Source organism: Tyto alba, unplaced genomic scaffold (assembly GCF_018691265.1).
Source record: "Tyto alba isolate M040663 unplaced genomic scaffold, T.alba_DEE_v4.0 Super-Scaffold_7, whole genome shotgun sequence".
Taxonomy (NCBI): domain Eukaryota; kingdom Metazoa; phylum Chordata; class Aves; order Strigiformes; family Tytonidae; genus Tyto; species Tyto alba.
The window spans coordinates 36,254,531-36,270,731 of record NW_024881328.1 but is presented as its reverse complement, the minus strand read 5'-3'; the positions used below and the strand labels follow the sequence as shown (position 1 = coordinate 36,270,731).

The window sequence follows — 16,201 nt, the reverse complement described above, 5'->3', positions numbered from 1 at the left end:
ATGTGTTTAAATCTTTGCAAATAACTGTCATGTTGCTTCACACACTTACAACTTTAACAACCTCTTTATGGTTTTTGGTGGGTTAATTCTGATCTCTCATTCATTTTACAATAGTGTAATTATATGCACTTTGCGGAGTTAAGTGTGGCTTGCATAACCTAAAATAAATCTGATTAAAACAAACCCAGTGACTATTTCCTCTTTATAGGAATAGACCTATCTTTTAATCTATGACTGAAACAATCATGCTTGACAAGTGATTACTCCTTGACAAGCATTATGCTTTCTTTAGCATAAAAATAGATTTTAAAAAAGAATAATTGGGTAATAAAGTAAATTTGAATCTTGTCTACTTTTTAATCATTATGAGTTATACACCTACACAGTCTGTTCTGTCCTGTTTCAGCTCTGACAATTATATACAATCAAACTACAATTTAAGAGCCTTTATCAAAGTAAAAGGTAATGTTTATTAACATGGGTGAGGAATACATAATAAAAATAAAAGCAGCTTAATAGTATGTAATCAAAATAATCAGTACAGTAAATATATTTAAATGGTGTACACTAAAGGCTTTCATTCACAGGTGAATAGTAGTTTACTTCACATTTCTATAAAAATCAAAGTTGTATTCTTTCAGGGATGATTTCCTTTCCCAGAGCCTTTACTGACTGTTTCTTTCTTTTCTTCTTGATTTTTATTAATCTTCTTTCGCCCTTTTTTTTATTGAATCCTAAAGTTAAAATGAAGAAAGTAAGATTAGATGCTGTATGACTAACACACCCAAGATTATCAAAAATAAGAGACAAGTCTTGTTTTCAAGAAGTATTCTTCGGAAAAAAATAACACTGTCTTACCTAAAGTCTTCATATGCCTGACCAATGCCATGTTGTCTTATTTCTGTTCTTGTGCACTGTATTTTACTGTCCATCTTTCTTTCTCTAGCTCTGTCTCTCTTCTGATTTCCATGTTCTCTTTTCTAAGACTTTCAACTATTATGTTTTATCAGGCCAACACTTACTACCAAAAGTTGCAAGAATGTTTCAGCCTGCATAATACTTACTGTGACAGTATCACTTCTCATACCTTTCTTGCAGATCCTCAAACATGACCTTCTGGAGGTGAAATTATTTTCATTTCCACCACAACCACTGTAGCTAAATGGGCGACATCTTCCAGTTGCGTTGTTGTAGAAAAACCTTAGCTCTTTGGCTCTACAAAGTCCTCTGTCCATAGGGGTCATGCACAAAGAAGGGGTAGAGGGTGGTTCTGGAAACACCAAGAAAAAGAAGGTTAGAGACAACACTGCAGTTTACTGGTTTTGTCTCATGTGGATATTATATAGGAGAGTTGAAGCTCACAGAACTTTGAAATTTATATGACATTTACCGGCAAATTTAATTCTGCCCTTTCAAAAGTCCAGGATACCTTACATAAACATCTGGGTTTTTATGGCTACAAAAAATATCATTGCAAATGTTATTGTCTCTCTGAATTCCAAAAGCCAGCAAAATCTTACCTGAAAGCAAGGTTTGTTTCCTACACATTTAATGATAAAATTGCCAATTCTGTGACAGGACATAGTATTCAAATTGAATTAGAGAAGTTTAAGTGAAGTATTTGTAGAAAATGAAATAAATTAAACTTGGACAGTTTTAAGAATATGGTAAATATTTACAATAAATAACAATGTGATTTTTTTCTAATTACTGCTGGAAATCAAGTAGAAAGTGAAAATACCCAGCATTAAAAAGGTAAGATTCAATACCTTAATACTGGGTTTGTTATATGAATACAGAAAGCTTGACCTAAATAACAGAAGTCAGTCTACTGGCAAACACTGAGCAATTATCAGGAAATAGCTTGTAACTTGCAGAATAACAAAGGACTGAATGTGACAAATAAGTGCACAGAGTGACTGAGGTGCTGGTGCTTTAGTGCTGCTGTTGGGTTTTTACCATTCCAAGGAGTAGCCTGATGGTTTGTTTCTTCAGTGTCGCTGCAAGTGAGAGTATGAGAACTGAAACACTGGAAGATGAACCTGAGGTATCCGAAGTACCTGGGCACTGGAACAAGTTCAAGAAGCAAAACCATGCCACAATTCCCAAACCTGGAGAAACTGCATCATCTATCACCCTGGAGTGACTCATATACAAAATCAGAACTGGTACAATTGCTGCACAAGATGCGTGAGACTGAGTGTGAGACATTATATCATCAGTTATGAGGGACCTAAAGGAGTGCCATTCTCCTTCAAGAAGCACAAGAATTGAGATAGTTGAGGTCTGAATGCATAAATGGAAACGTGAAGCTAGTTGGATGGCCTTTGTGAAGTTACAAAGCTAGGTAGAAGCGGTTCAGAGAAAAAAAGCAAGTAAAGCTTTTAGGGAATAATCCGAGTTACAACAGAGTTGAAGACATCCTGTTGTCACAAATGTGGGAAGCAGATGAGTTGCCAAAATCAAGAAGTTATAAATTTACTCGGGCAATTCAAGTGGCTGACAAGAAAATATCCAAAAAAACCATGCTACACCTTACGTGTCTTAGATATATTACACTTGCTGAAAAAGTTTCATCTGCCAAGTATAATAGCTGAACTGGCATGGTGAAAAAGTATGAAAATTTGCTGGGAAAGAAACAGAATGGTGGTTTATGGAAAGTTAAGACAGCAAAATGAAATTAATAATATATTTGAAGCTGTGTTAGCAACACCATACTATTCAAAAGAATCCTTACATACAAAAACTGAGTCATGAGTTGGTTTTTGAAGATAGATTAAGTTAGTTTCAGGTTATAAAATGAGCACTACTAAATTTCTTTTTATAACTGTCACATTATTGTAAGGGTAAGGTTCTCTCTGGATCCAGACTAAGAGCCCCCAATGTGATATAATTTATATTAAATCTACTGTTTTATTTATAATGAAGATGGTAGTTAATTAATGCAATGCTTCTGGTACCACTGTGAGAACTCTTGTGTCTAGAATGAACTTCATCACTCTCTAGCTGAAGAGGATATTAGCTTTCAAAGCGTAAGTTCAGCAACATTAAAAAAAAAGAAAGCTTACTTATTTTAACTTGATAATTTCTAAACCTAAAAAGAACAAAGCAGAAAGGCTTGCCAGTGATGAAAGGGCCAAAGAGCATAGGTTTCTTAACTATATAGGAGACTTTAAATATATAGTTTGTAATGTAAATTACTTATCTGGTATGTAGAATTTCCAGAGACTCCACAGTGCCCTCAGGAAGGGGTTTTCACAACCGTAAGCTTTAGGCGAGCGATGGAGTCAGTGACGTGGTTATTGGTGAATAAAGACTACCTATGTACATATAATGCAACTGGCAGAGCAGCATCCAAATGCTATTCGGAATCCCTCCTTGTGCTCCTTCTAAAACTTCTGTTGTTCTCTGTCTAGATAATTACTAAATAAATGCCCCAGATACCAAACACTATTTATCTTCAGAATATCTGCATATTCTTTACACTCACAGAAGCAACCAGCCCATGAAGAAAACCTCTGAATTTTGACATATAGCTGCCATTTTTTTCAACAAAAGAGTATATTAAAATGACATCATAATTTCCTGTCTGATGAGTATGATAAAAATTATGAATTAATTTTAATATACTGATCACTAAAAGGCCTCTTAACTTTAAGTTACTGTAAATATAAAATATGTACTGTGCCATGCCTAGCCTAACATCTCTATTGTCAGGACAATCTGTAAGCCTGTGAGACACTAAGTTAACACAGTCACTAGCAGTACTAGATCCCCGTAAGGTTTTTCTGTTCAGTCCCAGGTTCTAACGCTGTACTTGTGTATGTGATGTTACAGTAAGTTTAGTTATGATGCCTGTTCTTGAGTTTCTCTCTCAGATGTTTTGGTTTTACAGCCTCCTTTTTCTGAGAGTTGTTGAAATGTTTTATCTCCTGCTTTTTCTATGAAGGAAAAAAGAAAAAAAGAAGCAAATCCCACAACCCACAAAACTACACAGAGAGAAAGGGATACACACTGAAAACAATAATAAAAAAAAAAAAAAGGCAATATATATCCCGCTATCAGTACTGTTTTTCCCTAATCTGGTCATTACAGTCTATGAATTACAGACACCAGCTTTATTGAGAGACTACTTGAGACAGCAGTGCTGGGTTTAACTCTACTATTTTTCCTCAATTTAGATTACCATTTTAGCAATTATATTTTTTTCACAGTGCAAATAGCATTACTCATTACATTACATAACTCATTACATGTTAACATCAAGTGGATTATATGAACCTAAAAATGAGTGTCATTAAACACTTTCTAATTTTTTTTATACATGCAACTACATTGCCCGTGCTATGGGCTTTGATGCAATTTCTACAGAAATCAACTGGTTATTTAGATTGACAGCAACAAGCTATAAGACTCTGGCTTCACCCTTATCTTAATGCTATTCTATTTATCCAAAATATCTGATTTAAACAGGTTTCATATATCCAATAGCAAGCTCATAAACTTGGATTTGCTATGTATATTATTTGCCAAAAACATGAAACACGAGTCAGTTCATGGACAGGCATGGGAAAAAAGAATTTACAATTCATACAGGCAAAGGAAAAATGAAAGCTTCCAAGCTGAGAGAGTCAAACATTTCCAGGTGTAAAGTTTTTTTTTCGGAAAATGTCGATACAATGAAATAGAAAGTGTTCCTCGGAAACATGCTAATTCCATCAAAAACTTTTGGAGGAAATTAGACCTTGGAACCCATCTCAAGTGGAGCTTAGGAACTGAAACTCCTGCCACCAGCTCTGCAGGAGCTTCTCAAATGGGTTTCAGGCTTTACAACAGCAAAACACAGCGTAGATCTTTCTGTTATCTTATTATTTTGTTAATCCTTTTTACCTGATGATACAGATGTTTGGACTGATTTTGTTTTGGTGAGAGAATAAGACCCCGAACTGCAATATTTGATATTTTGTTTCTGAGAAAAAGTAGTAAGCTAATTATATGAGATAAGCAGTAGACAAAAACGGCTATTGTTCTTACCTATAAAAATACTATTGTATCTTACCCTTCACTGCTACCTAAACAACCTTTAAATGTGTGTGGTTTAAGATTGAATTTTGATAACAGAGTCTTTTCTTGAATCCCAAGATGACATGATCATACTTCAGAATCTCTGCAACATGCATATTCAGATATAGAGTCATTTTTACCAAAAATAATCCCAACCCTGCATTGCAACAATAATCATTATCCCTCAGATTTAGCTGGGCTTGTGTGAAAATGGACTGTTAATTGATCACAGTACAAAAGAAGTTTGAAATTATCTTGGGAGCTGGAGGAGAAACAATGCTTACTGCATTCTCCGTCCCTAGACACGGGTGTGTGACATTCACAAAGCTTCAGGTTTATTGCCAGATTTTTGATATATGCAGGCTTCAGTATCTCATTTCTAGTTGCAGCAAAGAGAAAATAAAAGAATCTTCAAGTAGACAAGCTATTACAAAAATAATGAGTCATCTGCACTTGACAGTACTCCATAGGTATAAATTGGTGCAAATCCATTATAGCGAATAGAAGTGTGCCAATTTATATCAGCAAAAGATATGTCCCTGACTTTGAGAAGTAATAACAGGAACTGCCTTTGTGTGCCATTCTGTATTTGCTGAGTTGAAAATTGACTTTTGATCCTGCATCCCACTCAGATCTCACAAATCAAATGTAGAGTATTGCACTTGTAATTTCCTACCATAGATCACTTTGTATAATCTAAAAATGAAAGGTGTGATTCTTGGCTTCACTTTCTCTTAAGTTTTCCAGAATAAAAGTTATTTTAGATCTTGCAGCAGAGTAAGTCCAGAACAATCTTCACTCTCTGCAGAAAGTTCCTTGCTGAGGGATAGCACTAAATTTTTCATGTTTATATGTAGGGGAAAAAAAAAGTTTGCTTTGTTTGGTCATAGAAGAGTTTAATATTCTGAAGATCAAGAAATTTGTTGGAAATCTATTAATCTGATATCATTACAGAGTTATACATACCACCGATAATACATATTTTTTTTCTTGAAATTAAGATGAAGTAGCATTTCAATTGTGAGGTAAGGTAGTCTATAACAGACAACTCCTTGCAAAATTATTTGTTAATCATGGTCGTGTATGTAGAAACAAAGATGATACATAGCCAAGCCAATATGCATGCAAAATAGATGTTACAGTGGCAGACCAGCTACTTTGTCTGTGCTTGAGAAGATGGGCATCAGCCTCTCCATCCCAAACAGTCCGTCCTGACCTCATATGTGCACAGCCAGATCCTTGTCCCTCCCTGAGGGTCACAGGTAGTCATGGTGTGTGTTTGCACGAGATGGCTGTACCTTGCAACTTCAGTTACACCTCTACCTCTAGTAATAGCAGGAATGGAGGCTTTGTTCTCCACACCTCTGTGGAGAAATCAGCTGTCAGTTTTGGCCCTACCCTTTCCTGCACCTGCAGGGGGATTGCACAAATGCACAGGATTTTAGCCCATCCCAACAGCCTGAAAGGGACAGGCTGATAGGTGGCTGCACAGGGCAAGCTAGAGCAAGACACACAAAGGTTATACAGTAGGGAAGGACCTGGAGGGTCTTCAGACTTTCCACGGAAACACACTGGTCCCTCCAAAGTCGTTTCTTACCTGACCCACCCAGCTACATTGACTTCACTCACCCTTGTTCCCTGACCCTTTCTTCTACCAACCTGCAAGTCTTCTCTTCCTTTTATGTTCACCTCTCCCTCCCAACATCCGCTCTGCCAGAAAATTCGCTACTACTGACACAACTAAAAACCTTTCTGTGTCCTCTGAGAAAACACAACGAATCATGCCCCTTTGCTTGTATAGTTTAGCTGTTTTGAGGATTTGGGGATTCACATTATGAGTAAAAACCTTCAGGGAACGTGTATGCTCTTATGTACCTAGACTTATTACCAGGCCTTAAATAAGTCACATATTTTTCAGTAAATTAAGTTGCCAAAAGCTTTACTGCTTTGCATTCAGTCATTTTAATAACAGTGTATTGATGCTTTGTATGTGCTAAACAAATAATCCAACTATCACAGAAACTTACCTCAACCCAACAGTACATGTGGATCACAGTGCCAGCAAAAAAAATAGAATACAACACACATTTAGGATTTATTAGACATACCATTCTAAGCAAAGAACATAGGAATGTTATTCTACATGCCTATTATCTTACAGATCATACAAAACACAAAAACCTTAATGAATCTGTAAACCATCACTCAATCCCAAAGAGCACAAGTAAGTGTAAATGCAAAAAAAAACAACAGAAATACTTGGTAAGAACGCTCAGGCTTTTTCCAACTGTTTCTTGTTTCCTCTTGCATAACTGTGGATCATAAAAATGAGATGCCTCAAATTCAATTACCTTTACAGTGTGAGCAAGTACCAACAATCTATAGTGGACAGCATCCAGCTGCAGAAACTGTTAAAACCTAGCCCTCTACAGTAAAGGTCCATATTCTCATCTGCATTATGTATTCATAGTGCAAAAACATCTTGAAGCAGAGACAAAATTAATTTGCACTTTCTATGACTCTACTCAAACCAAGAATTGAGTTTAATATGGCCCTAGTGAAAATAAAATATATTATGATAAATATACTGTGCCATATTCCAAAATCCAAATTTGGTCCTTTTTTAATGGGTAAAAAGAGCATTAAATCAGCTGCCAATTAGATCCCCACAAAAGTATTAATTTTGACTAAAAGAACTCTTCATCACTGCTTTTGCTTTTGGTCCTTAAATATTTGTATTTATCTGACCTTCTGGAAGCACACACTTTCAGAAGAGGACAAGATGTCGTCAGTCTTCCACTTTCTGATATTTATGGAAGATCTGAAAGTAGCAATATATTTCTTTGCTTTGACTTTCTCTGCTTATCAAGATATCTGACATAGATGAAAGCCCATTCTTTAGTCTCAGATATGTTGGAAAACAGGAGGAAATGGAAAAGCAATCCAGAGCACATATAAAAGACGGAGAGCCAGGAACAGCAGAAGTGAATTCTTACCAAAAAAAATGGGAAACTGGTTACGCTCCTCCGTTGCGGAGCTACTATTCAGAGTGTTAGACTTCTCACTTGGAGCAGTTGGCAACAAATTTACTAAAAGGAAAAAAAAAAATATAAAAATGGGGTGAAACAGTAAGTGACAGGTTGTCTAGATGCAACAAAGCTAGCTATGATTGGCACCCCTTTGCCTTGCTCCATGCCAGTGTTAATACCACTAAAAGGTAGCGTTTCTTTAAGTCCCAAAGGCATCAGAAACTAATGTGCTGAGGTAACATTGGGATGGATTTCTTTTTCTTTAATTTTACTGATGTAAGAGTTAAATCAAACATGGTTTGGTAAAGTTATTTTTATATTAATAGCAGACATTCTAACCTTTGCAATTTTAGGCTTTTTCAAAATACGTATTACTGTCAAGAAAATGGCTGTGAAGCTAGTTTTAACGTCACTGACTTCTTTGCACTTGTGTATTTCAACTAACAGATATCTTCAAATACATGGGAAAATTAGTGGACAAGACAAGGAACGTCTGCATTAAAAAGGGACAACTATAAACAGCAAAAGCAAATTCTTACCGAAAATCCTAGGGAACTGGTTGGGTTCTTCCACCGGGGAACTACTGTTCACAGTGTTAGGATGCTCTTCAGCTGGAACAATTGGCAATAAACTTGCTAAAAAAAACAACCAACCAACCAACAAAACCAAACCAACCCAACCCAACAGCAGTCCCCCTCGCCCCCCCCCCCCCCCCCCCCAAAAAAAAACCAACAAAAAACCAAAAAACCCCAAAAAACTCAAACAAAACCAGAAGAAAAACAATAAGGGAAAAACACTAAAACCAATTGGTATTAGATTCAATATCACTAAGGTAAAAATTTTTATCTAGTTAAACCATGGCAATGGCCCCTAATTCTCTCTCTTTCTTCATGGGTATTCATACAAATTTACATGGAGGTGTTATTTCAGATTAAAAAAAAAAAAAAAAAAAAGTCATTCTGCAACCTTCAGGCCAGAAGGTAAAAGTGGAATCAGAGCCCAGGAAGAAATACTTCAGCAAAAGTAGGGGAAAAGCACATCTTTTAAAAAATCATTGGAAAAGAACCATCACGGGTCTTTCTTATTCTCAATGTGAATAAACTCAAGATCCCCTTGCCAAAATGACGGATTATGAAAAAGTCCTGGGAAAAGACCCACAAGAAATAGGCAAGACAGAAGGGTCTGCAGGCTCCGGGTGGGAAAATGTATTCACCCTATGAATAAAATGAAGTACTTTGTGAAGGGAAGAGGAGTTATGAAGGTTACTATATTCTGATATAGAACAATTCACAGGTGCCAGTGGGCAAGAAAGCTGCCAGTCTGTGGTCAGTCTGAATGGCTGTCGTGTGGCCCAAGCTGCACTGCCGAATCATTCAGAAGTGAGGGACTGGTTTCCCACGATTCTTTGGTGGGAAAATAGCAACATACAATAAGGAAACAGTAAAGACAGAAATTCCTATATTGGCACCTCTTTTCACTACAAGACTTTATTTAAAGAGAGTATATATATATTCAGATGTACAGGTTAAAACATATATATTAGTGGTTTATGATATTTTAAAGCCAAGTAGATGGCATATTTTAGATTAATTGTCATGAGAAAAGCAAAAAAAGTAAGAGTCCTGCAATATTCATTGAAGTTAATACTACCTACCAGCTTTTTTAGTTTATATTTTTAAATTTTTGTATTTTCAGTTAAAAATATATATAATTAATGTTAATTTCAGACATAAATTGTTGCCACCTCAGGGTACCCTAAGTTGCCTTTTTTTCCATGCAAGAAATCTTCAGAACAAAACATTGTTTATACAAGAATAGACTAAGAATAATGAGGACAACAACTTACAGCTGCCTTGGCAGGTAGTCTGGCATTCTTCCAAATCCTTGAAGTTGTTCTGGTTTCCTAGGCACCCACCGTACTTGAATACTTCACATAGCTTTGTCTCTTTGTTATAGAAATACCTGGAAAAATAGCCTCGGCAGATTCCAGGGTCTTTCTCATAAAAGCAGAAGTCAGGCTTTTCTACGAACGATGGTAAATGATGAACAGAGTTGGGGAAGAAATAAAATCAACACACATACCAAGACAACAATAGAACTGGAGGAAGTTTGTAAAATAAACCTGTAACTCTGGACTAAAACCAACTGTAAAAAATCTGCTGCTTTACTGTTTTAATTCTGTATATAAGACTGCATTATTATGTTGGAGCATTATAGGGAGATTTTAATTGCTTTTTTTCTCTTTTCAAGTAGCCTGCAATTATATCCTGGAAAATGAGGGCTGATGATTCCTTTAAGTGTCCTCCTACACTGAAGCTCTAAAATGAAAGTTAGTCTTGAATCTCAGCTGGATCATTTGAATATAAGTACACATTCTTGTCACTTATATAGTCATTTTAGCCAATGTTCGTGTGAATAATACAGAAAGCAATGTTGAAATAGAAGGAAAAAGGAAATAGTTTTAAAAAAAGAACAGAAAAAAAACATCTAACAATGAATTTCATCCAGGACAGTCTCCTACTATAAAAGGATACAGGAAACTGAGAAACAGCAGCTATTCTAACTATAATTTTTCAGTCCCAGTTCCTAGTTTGCAATCAGCAACTACAATACCAACCAAGAAAAAGTTAAATGAATACTGCATAATTTGACCGAATATCAAGGCATATTATCAGAGCTTCTGGAAGAGAAGAAAAACACACAGCCATACAATAATCTTCAAGTGCCAATTTCTCACCATATTACATTTTTTCTCAAAATTATATTCTTAAAATTAAATAATAGAAACACTAATGAAATATATGTGGAGGTATTCTCAAATTCTTGCTAGGACATACTTTGAAATGTGATTCCTGACTGATCTTGCAGAGATAAGTATATTTAGCCGTATAAGACAAGCATATCAGACACATAAAGGCCTCCCTTAGCTGTGAAACATAATAGAGACTAAAACAATATACAGAGGGCTGCCATTTTAGTAAGAATTACTATAGAACAATTACTTTGAGGTCCCTAAAAATTTTCGAGTAGATTATGGTAGTGTAAATAAGTTAATCCTATTATATTTATTTTAGCCAATTATTTATTAAAAATCATGGGTAAAACAAGAATATTATTAAATTCAATTGATGTACTTCATATTTAAACATTATAAAAGCTCATAATTAGTGTTTTTCCAAGAAATAACTGTCAATATCTTGTATTTCAATTGTTCTAAAGCTTCATGAACAGTCTTTTTCAGAAACCACATGTAAAATTAAACCATTAAAATGTTCTCACATAATTAACAAAATCAACTATTTTAAGCATTCCTGGATAGCTTAATTTTGGTTTTTTCACTACAAATTTCATTCTCTGACAGTATTTCTATTCTACAGTTCAAAGATTTCATGTTTCTTACTATTCAAATGCAACACCTATTGATGTTCACAGTTTTATAACATAGACCAAGAAATATGAAAGGTATGGGCAAGGCATATGATAGGCTTTCAGCTGAGAATGGAAATAAGACAGTTATGTAGACAAGTAGTGATCAAAAATCTACCAGAGTGACATATCTATTCCATACGCCATCTATTAGGAGCTCACAGATGACAGGAGCTACAGAAAAAATTATTTCATCAAACATTGCGTAATATTATGAAATAATAAAAAAATATTATTAGATAGATATTAACTGAGAAAGGAAGGCAGATAATAATACAGGTATGTAAAGTAGACTACAGGGTTATGACTGATTCTTAAAAACAGCTGCTCTTCATTTAGAAAAACCTTGTATTAAAATGGTTCTTGCAGAAAAAGGAAATTAAGTCCAAATAATCTGAGCTCACAGCTAACTTTTATAGCCACTTTTGAAGAGACAGGTCATAAAGGCAATATAATCCTAACAATACAAACTAGCATTGTATTTCTAAATGCCACATTTTTCTCCAGAGACTCGATATTCAAGACTACATTTCTGGAAACAACAGTAAACATGTAATGATGCTGATGATAGCCACAAGTTGAATTTAACAGGATATGGTCTGTTTTGTCATTAAAAGCAGGGAATTAGGGTCAGACCTTAAAGGAAGTAGTGCCAAACATCTGCAGCATCTCTGGAAAATCAACTTTAGTAACTTCCATAGCATAGAATCACAATTATTTTTTTTAATGCATTAAGAATGGAAAAGACAGTAGAAAACAGGAAAAGGACACCATTGTTTCAGTACAAAAATATTCCAAATACCATTCTACAAAGATAAATACTTCAATTAATCTATTTCAAACATGTATGTGCAAATATTGGTATTTCTGCGAGGAGTTAAATACACACTAATTCAAGAGGAAGCAAGTGAAAGGAGGGATGAAGCAGAGAAAGAGGAGCTGACCTATGAAGAAATTTACTCAAGTCTGTATTTGGGGAACTCTGACTACAAGGATTGAGCCCAATCCAGATAAGTCATTAACGTGCAAAGGGGAAGGATGGAATAAATCTTCACAAGTTCTATTTTAAGTGTCAAACTTAAATATCCTTGTTAGGAACACAGGTTACCTCAACAGACCAATGGTGTTTGAGACAAGTGATTCTCAGAGTACTGGCTATTTAGGAGCTCTGGCTATCAGGCATTTAAGTTTCTGCAAACAATCTGCCCCTTCAGGAGTGGGAAATTTGCCCCTTTGCTTAATGAGTAACTAGGGGATCTGCCCTAACCTCTGATAGCTCCTACATAGGCAATGATTGAAAAGTTCTGTTTCAGAGTGATTCTCTCCCATTTTTGCTCCATTTGTGGAGGAAGCATATAGATTATTCTCAAAGCACGCAATAAGAGTCTCCACATCATAGCTAATTATACAATGCTTGAATCTCTACAGTCCTTCTTTTCTCTTTACTGAAGAAAGGAAAAAAAATGCCACGATGCATTTATTTTGGGGAGAGATTGCAGCTAACATCTTCAGTGACCACAACCGTCCTCAAAGTCTTTGATGAATACAGAAGAAGAATATTAAGAGTAAGAATCTGCTTTAGTCTGACACTGCTGTTTTTGTTAGGAGATAGCTTGGAACAATACATAAAAAATTAATCTAAAGAAGCTAAATCCCTTATCATTGTACAATAGTCTCAAAATATTATGTAAACATAATTACCTTGCTTAATTTTTGCTAACATCATCTTCTGAGGCAATTCTGCAATATAAATAAAAAGGAAGGTATTTAGCAAAAGCAGACATGTTAAGTCTCACCTGTGATACCAGAGTGCTTAGCAGTGATGATAAGCACTGAGGAAGAATACAGCATCTCTTCCCCTCCTCTTTATTAGAGAAGCAGCACAAAAGCTCATCCTGGAGGACTGAAGTGTCATTTCCTTTGCATGAGAAGACCTGCTCTACTGGAAACTGGAAGATATGGAAAGTACTGAAATCAAATTAAGCCAATATTGAATTGAACAGAGAAATTCCTTTTCATGTTACTGGAACTAGAATCCCATATTACCCAATCTTACTCCTCAAAGGAGGAGTAATTAGCAGCTGTAGCTACTGACACTGCTAACAGATTTGGCGCTGATCTAGTTAGCAATAAAGGCCTCTCATGCTATCCAACTCCCTTTGCTTTGCTATGCTATGCAGTGTCTGAGTAAAGTTTTCATTATGCTGTTGATGATATTAAAGCCCATTCGGCCAAGTATCTCCAACTATCTTTAGGGGCAGTATAGACAACATGTTTCCCAGAAGGCCCCAAAGCCATGCACCTGAAGGACATCACTGCAGCCCCTCTGTGACTGTGTGTGAGCTGCAGTTGCTCTGCCCACCTGGCGAGGGCAGGGGATAAAGGACTGCTGTGACCTACCTCTGCTTGGAGGTACCTGCTAGCAAGACCTCAGACTGAAACCAATTCCTGCTGGAACGTAGCGTTGCTGCTGTGCCCTTCCTTGTTATGGAAGAAGTAACAGAAGACACTTGAGCTATCTTTATCCTCACCTTTTCTGTAATTTGTAATTTTAATCAGGTCCGTCACCACCACTATTTATAACAATCTCTTCACAGTCCAAAACTGAAAGTAGTTTTAGCAGTTTATTCTCCACTCATATTGCAGAGCAAGTGTTTCTAAACCATCCTTTACATAGTGATGCACCTTCCACGGCTCCTATTTTAAGAGGTGCTGATGATGACTAAAAAGCTTTTAGCATTAGCTGTACTGCCCTTGCGTGCCATAATCCTACCACAGTTTTTTCTTTTTCTTCTGGAACCATGCCTGTGTTACATTGTCAAAGTAAGTCTATCGGGTAGAAATTCTGTCACGACACATTTTCCTTCCATCTCTGGGACAATGCAGTTGACATCCTTAAAAAATATTATTTAAAGACATGACATGGACTTCAGAGTGACGTATCATCTGTTTGAACATATTTCCAGTGCTTCCTATTAGTAGGAGACTGTGCCTTCAGCATTTAAACCCGTGACCTAAACCACAGACACTCACATCAAGCCATTTCACTAATTTTCCTCAGCTGTCCCCTTCAGGCCAAAATCAGCAATCATACTTTGACATGTGATCTCTACTCTTCTGGCACAGAACAGGAAGAATTTATTGTGAGTTGACACAGGCCTAGAATGTTTTAATCTTACTACCATGTCAACAGTGTCTTTTGGCTTCTGATTTCAGTCAAAAAGCCAAATCCACAGCTGAGTTAATTTCTTCTTTTTAAACAAAATGTATTTCTGAATAGATCCGCCGTGTAAACAATAGACATTAGAATTGCTGCCATGTCCAAAACCTTTTATCAGCAGGTATTTTCTCATGTTAGAAGCCTAAGCAGCCAAAGATACATATTCTCTGCCTTGAAAATCAGGACCTTTGCACTAGCGATGGCATTTGTGATTCTACTCATATTCACTGAACAATGGAGCATATAGGCAAACTCCTCTTAATAGTAATTTTTTCTTCCCTGAACTGGTAAATATTTGGCACATGAAACAACAAACACAGCTGATCTCTAGGAGACTTGAATCAGAACTAGGCATCTTGAATCTGAGTTTTGGAGTGGACAACCTGCAGTTGGGCTCTCTGAACTATCCTTTACTGACTTTAGTCAGTTCTGGGAATTACTAATTTCTGTCTTTGATGGCTTATTAATTCAGAAATTTTAAAAAGTTATTCTGATTTAAGGAGCCTAGCGATTCACTCATGTTGGTTCATTTGCATTTGTGCTTAATATTGGAAAAATCAGAGACTTTGATTATTCACATTATTTCTTCTGAATTTGTGTATATGTGTATATATATATATAAAACACATTACTTTTAGTTTATTTTTAGCAATCTTGACCTTCACATTCTTCACAGTGATAACTGTACAAGTATCTCAGATTTTGCTTTATTTTTAAGCATTTTCCTATCACTCATACTGTCTTTTTAGTCTGATCTCTACAGTTAGTGATTTTCCTGCAGTAATAAACACTGGAAACATTAAGTAAGATAAATATAACCATGTACTACAAGACTGCACAGACCCAGCCATATTTAACAAACATTACCTACTGAATTATATTTTTTGTTACTGAATTATGTTGGCAAAAGCAGGTTAGCTTATTAGTTTACTTTATTTTATGGCTGATGGTTGACAGCATACTGTGTGTGCCATCAAACCATTTCACCTGTTGTTATTCATTCAGAGAATGCAGAAATAATGACCCTTTATTGCTCCAGTTCCTTATAGCAGATTCAACACTCACAGATTCTTGGATCACTGTTATGCATACACCAAATACTGGACTTGGGCTGAGTACCAAGATGTAGATGCTAAGCCAGTTCTCATTTTACATAACTTCCAATTTTCTTCTATGGAGTTATGCCAATTATATGCCAGTACAGGATTTGGTCCAGAAGATCTGTTCCAGATAGTGATCAAACATGTATGTGAGAATCAAAATAACAGTATTAGTCAAAATAGCAACATTAGATTGAAAAAATAATTTTATAGATCTTCACTCTTGGCACCTGCTCATGACTTTTGGACACTTTTCATTCCAAATTCTGTATCTATCAACCCTGCCTTTTTCAGTTTAGCCCTCTGGTCTTAGCCTTTAAACTGGAATTTAAATGAAGTTGAATGCTTTGGATGAGATACTA

General features: G+C 35.9%; 1 protein-coding gene across 4 annotated transcripts in view; it reads right to left on the bottom strand.

Annotated features, from left to right (window-relative positions):
* Positions 1-362: 362 nt before the first annotated feature.
* TFPI (tissue factor pathway inhibitor) overlaps positions 363-16,201 on the bottom strand; it is a 98,379-nt gene continuing 82,540 nt past the window's right edge. For 3 of the 4 annotated variants that reach the window (XM_032995268.2, XM_032995265.2, XM_032995266.2), the window contains exons 4-9: positions 13,221-13,259; positions 9,940-10,116; positions 8,633-8,704; positions 8,061-8,153; positions 1,088-1,270; positions 363-734 (exon numbers count right to left, since the gene is read on the bottom strand). In XM_032995268.2, coding sequence (XP_032851159.1) covers positions 622-734; positions 1,088-1,270; positions 8,061-8,153; positions 8,633-8,704; positions 9,940-10,116; positions 13,221-13,259 — 677 coding nt within the window. In that variant the 3' untranslated portion in view covers positions 363-621. Of the gene's footprint in view, positions 735-1,087; positions 1,271-7,091; positions 7,377-8,060; positions 8,154-8,632; positions 8,705-9,939; positions 10,117-13,220; positions 13,260-16,201 lie in introns of those variants that run through there. The other variant, XR_006164570.1, reaches the window with a different exon arrangement.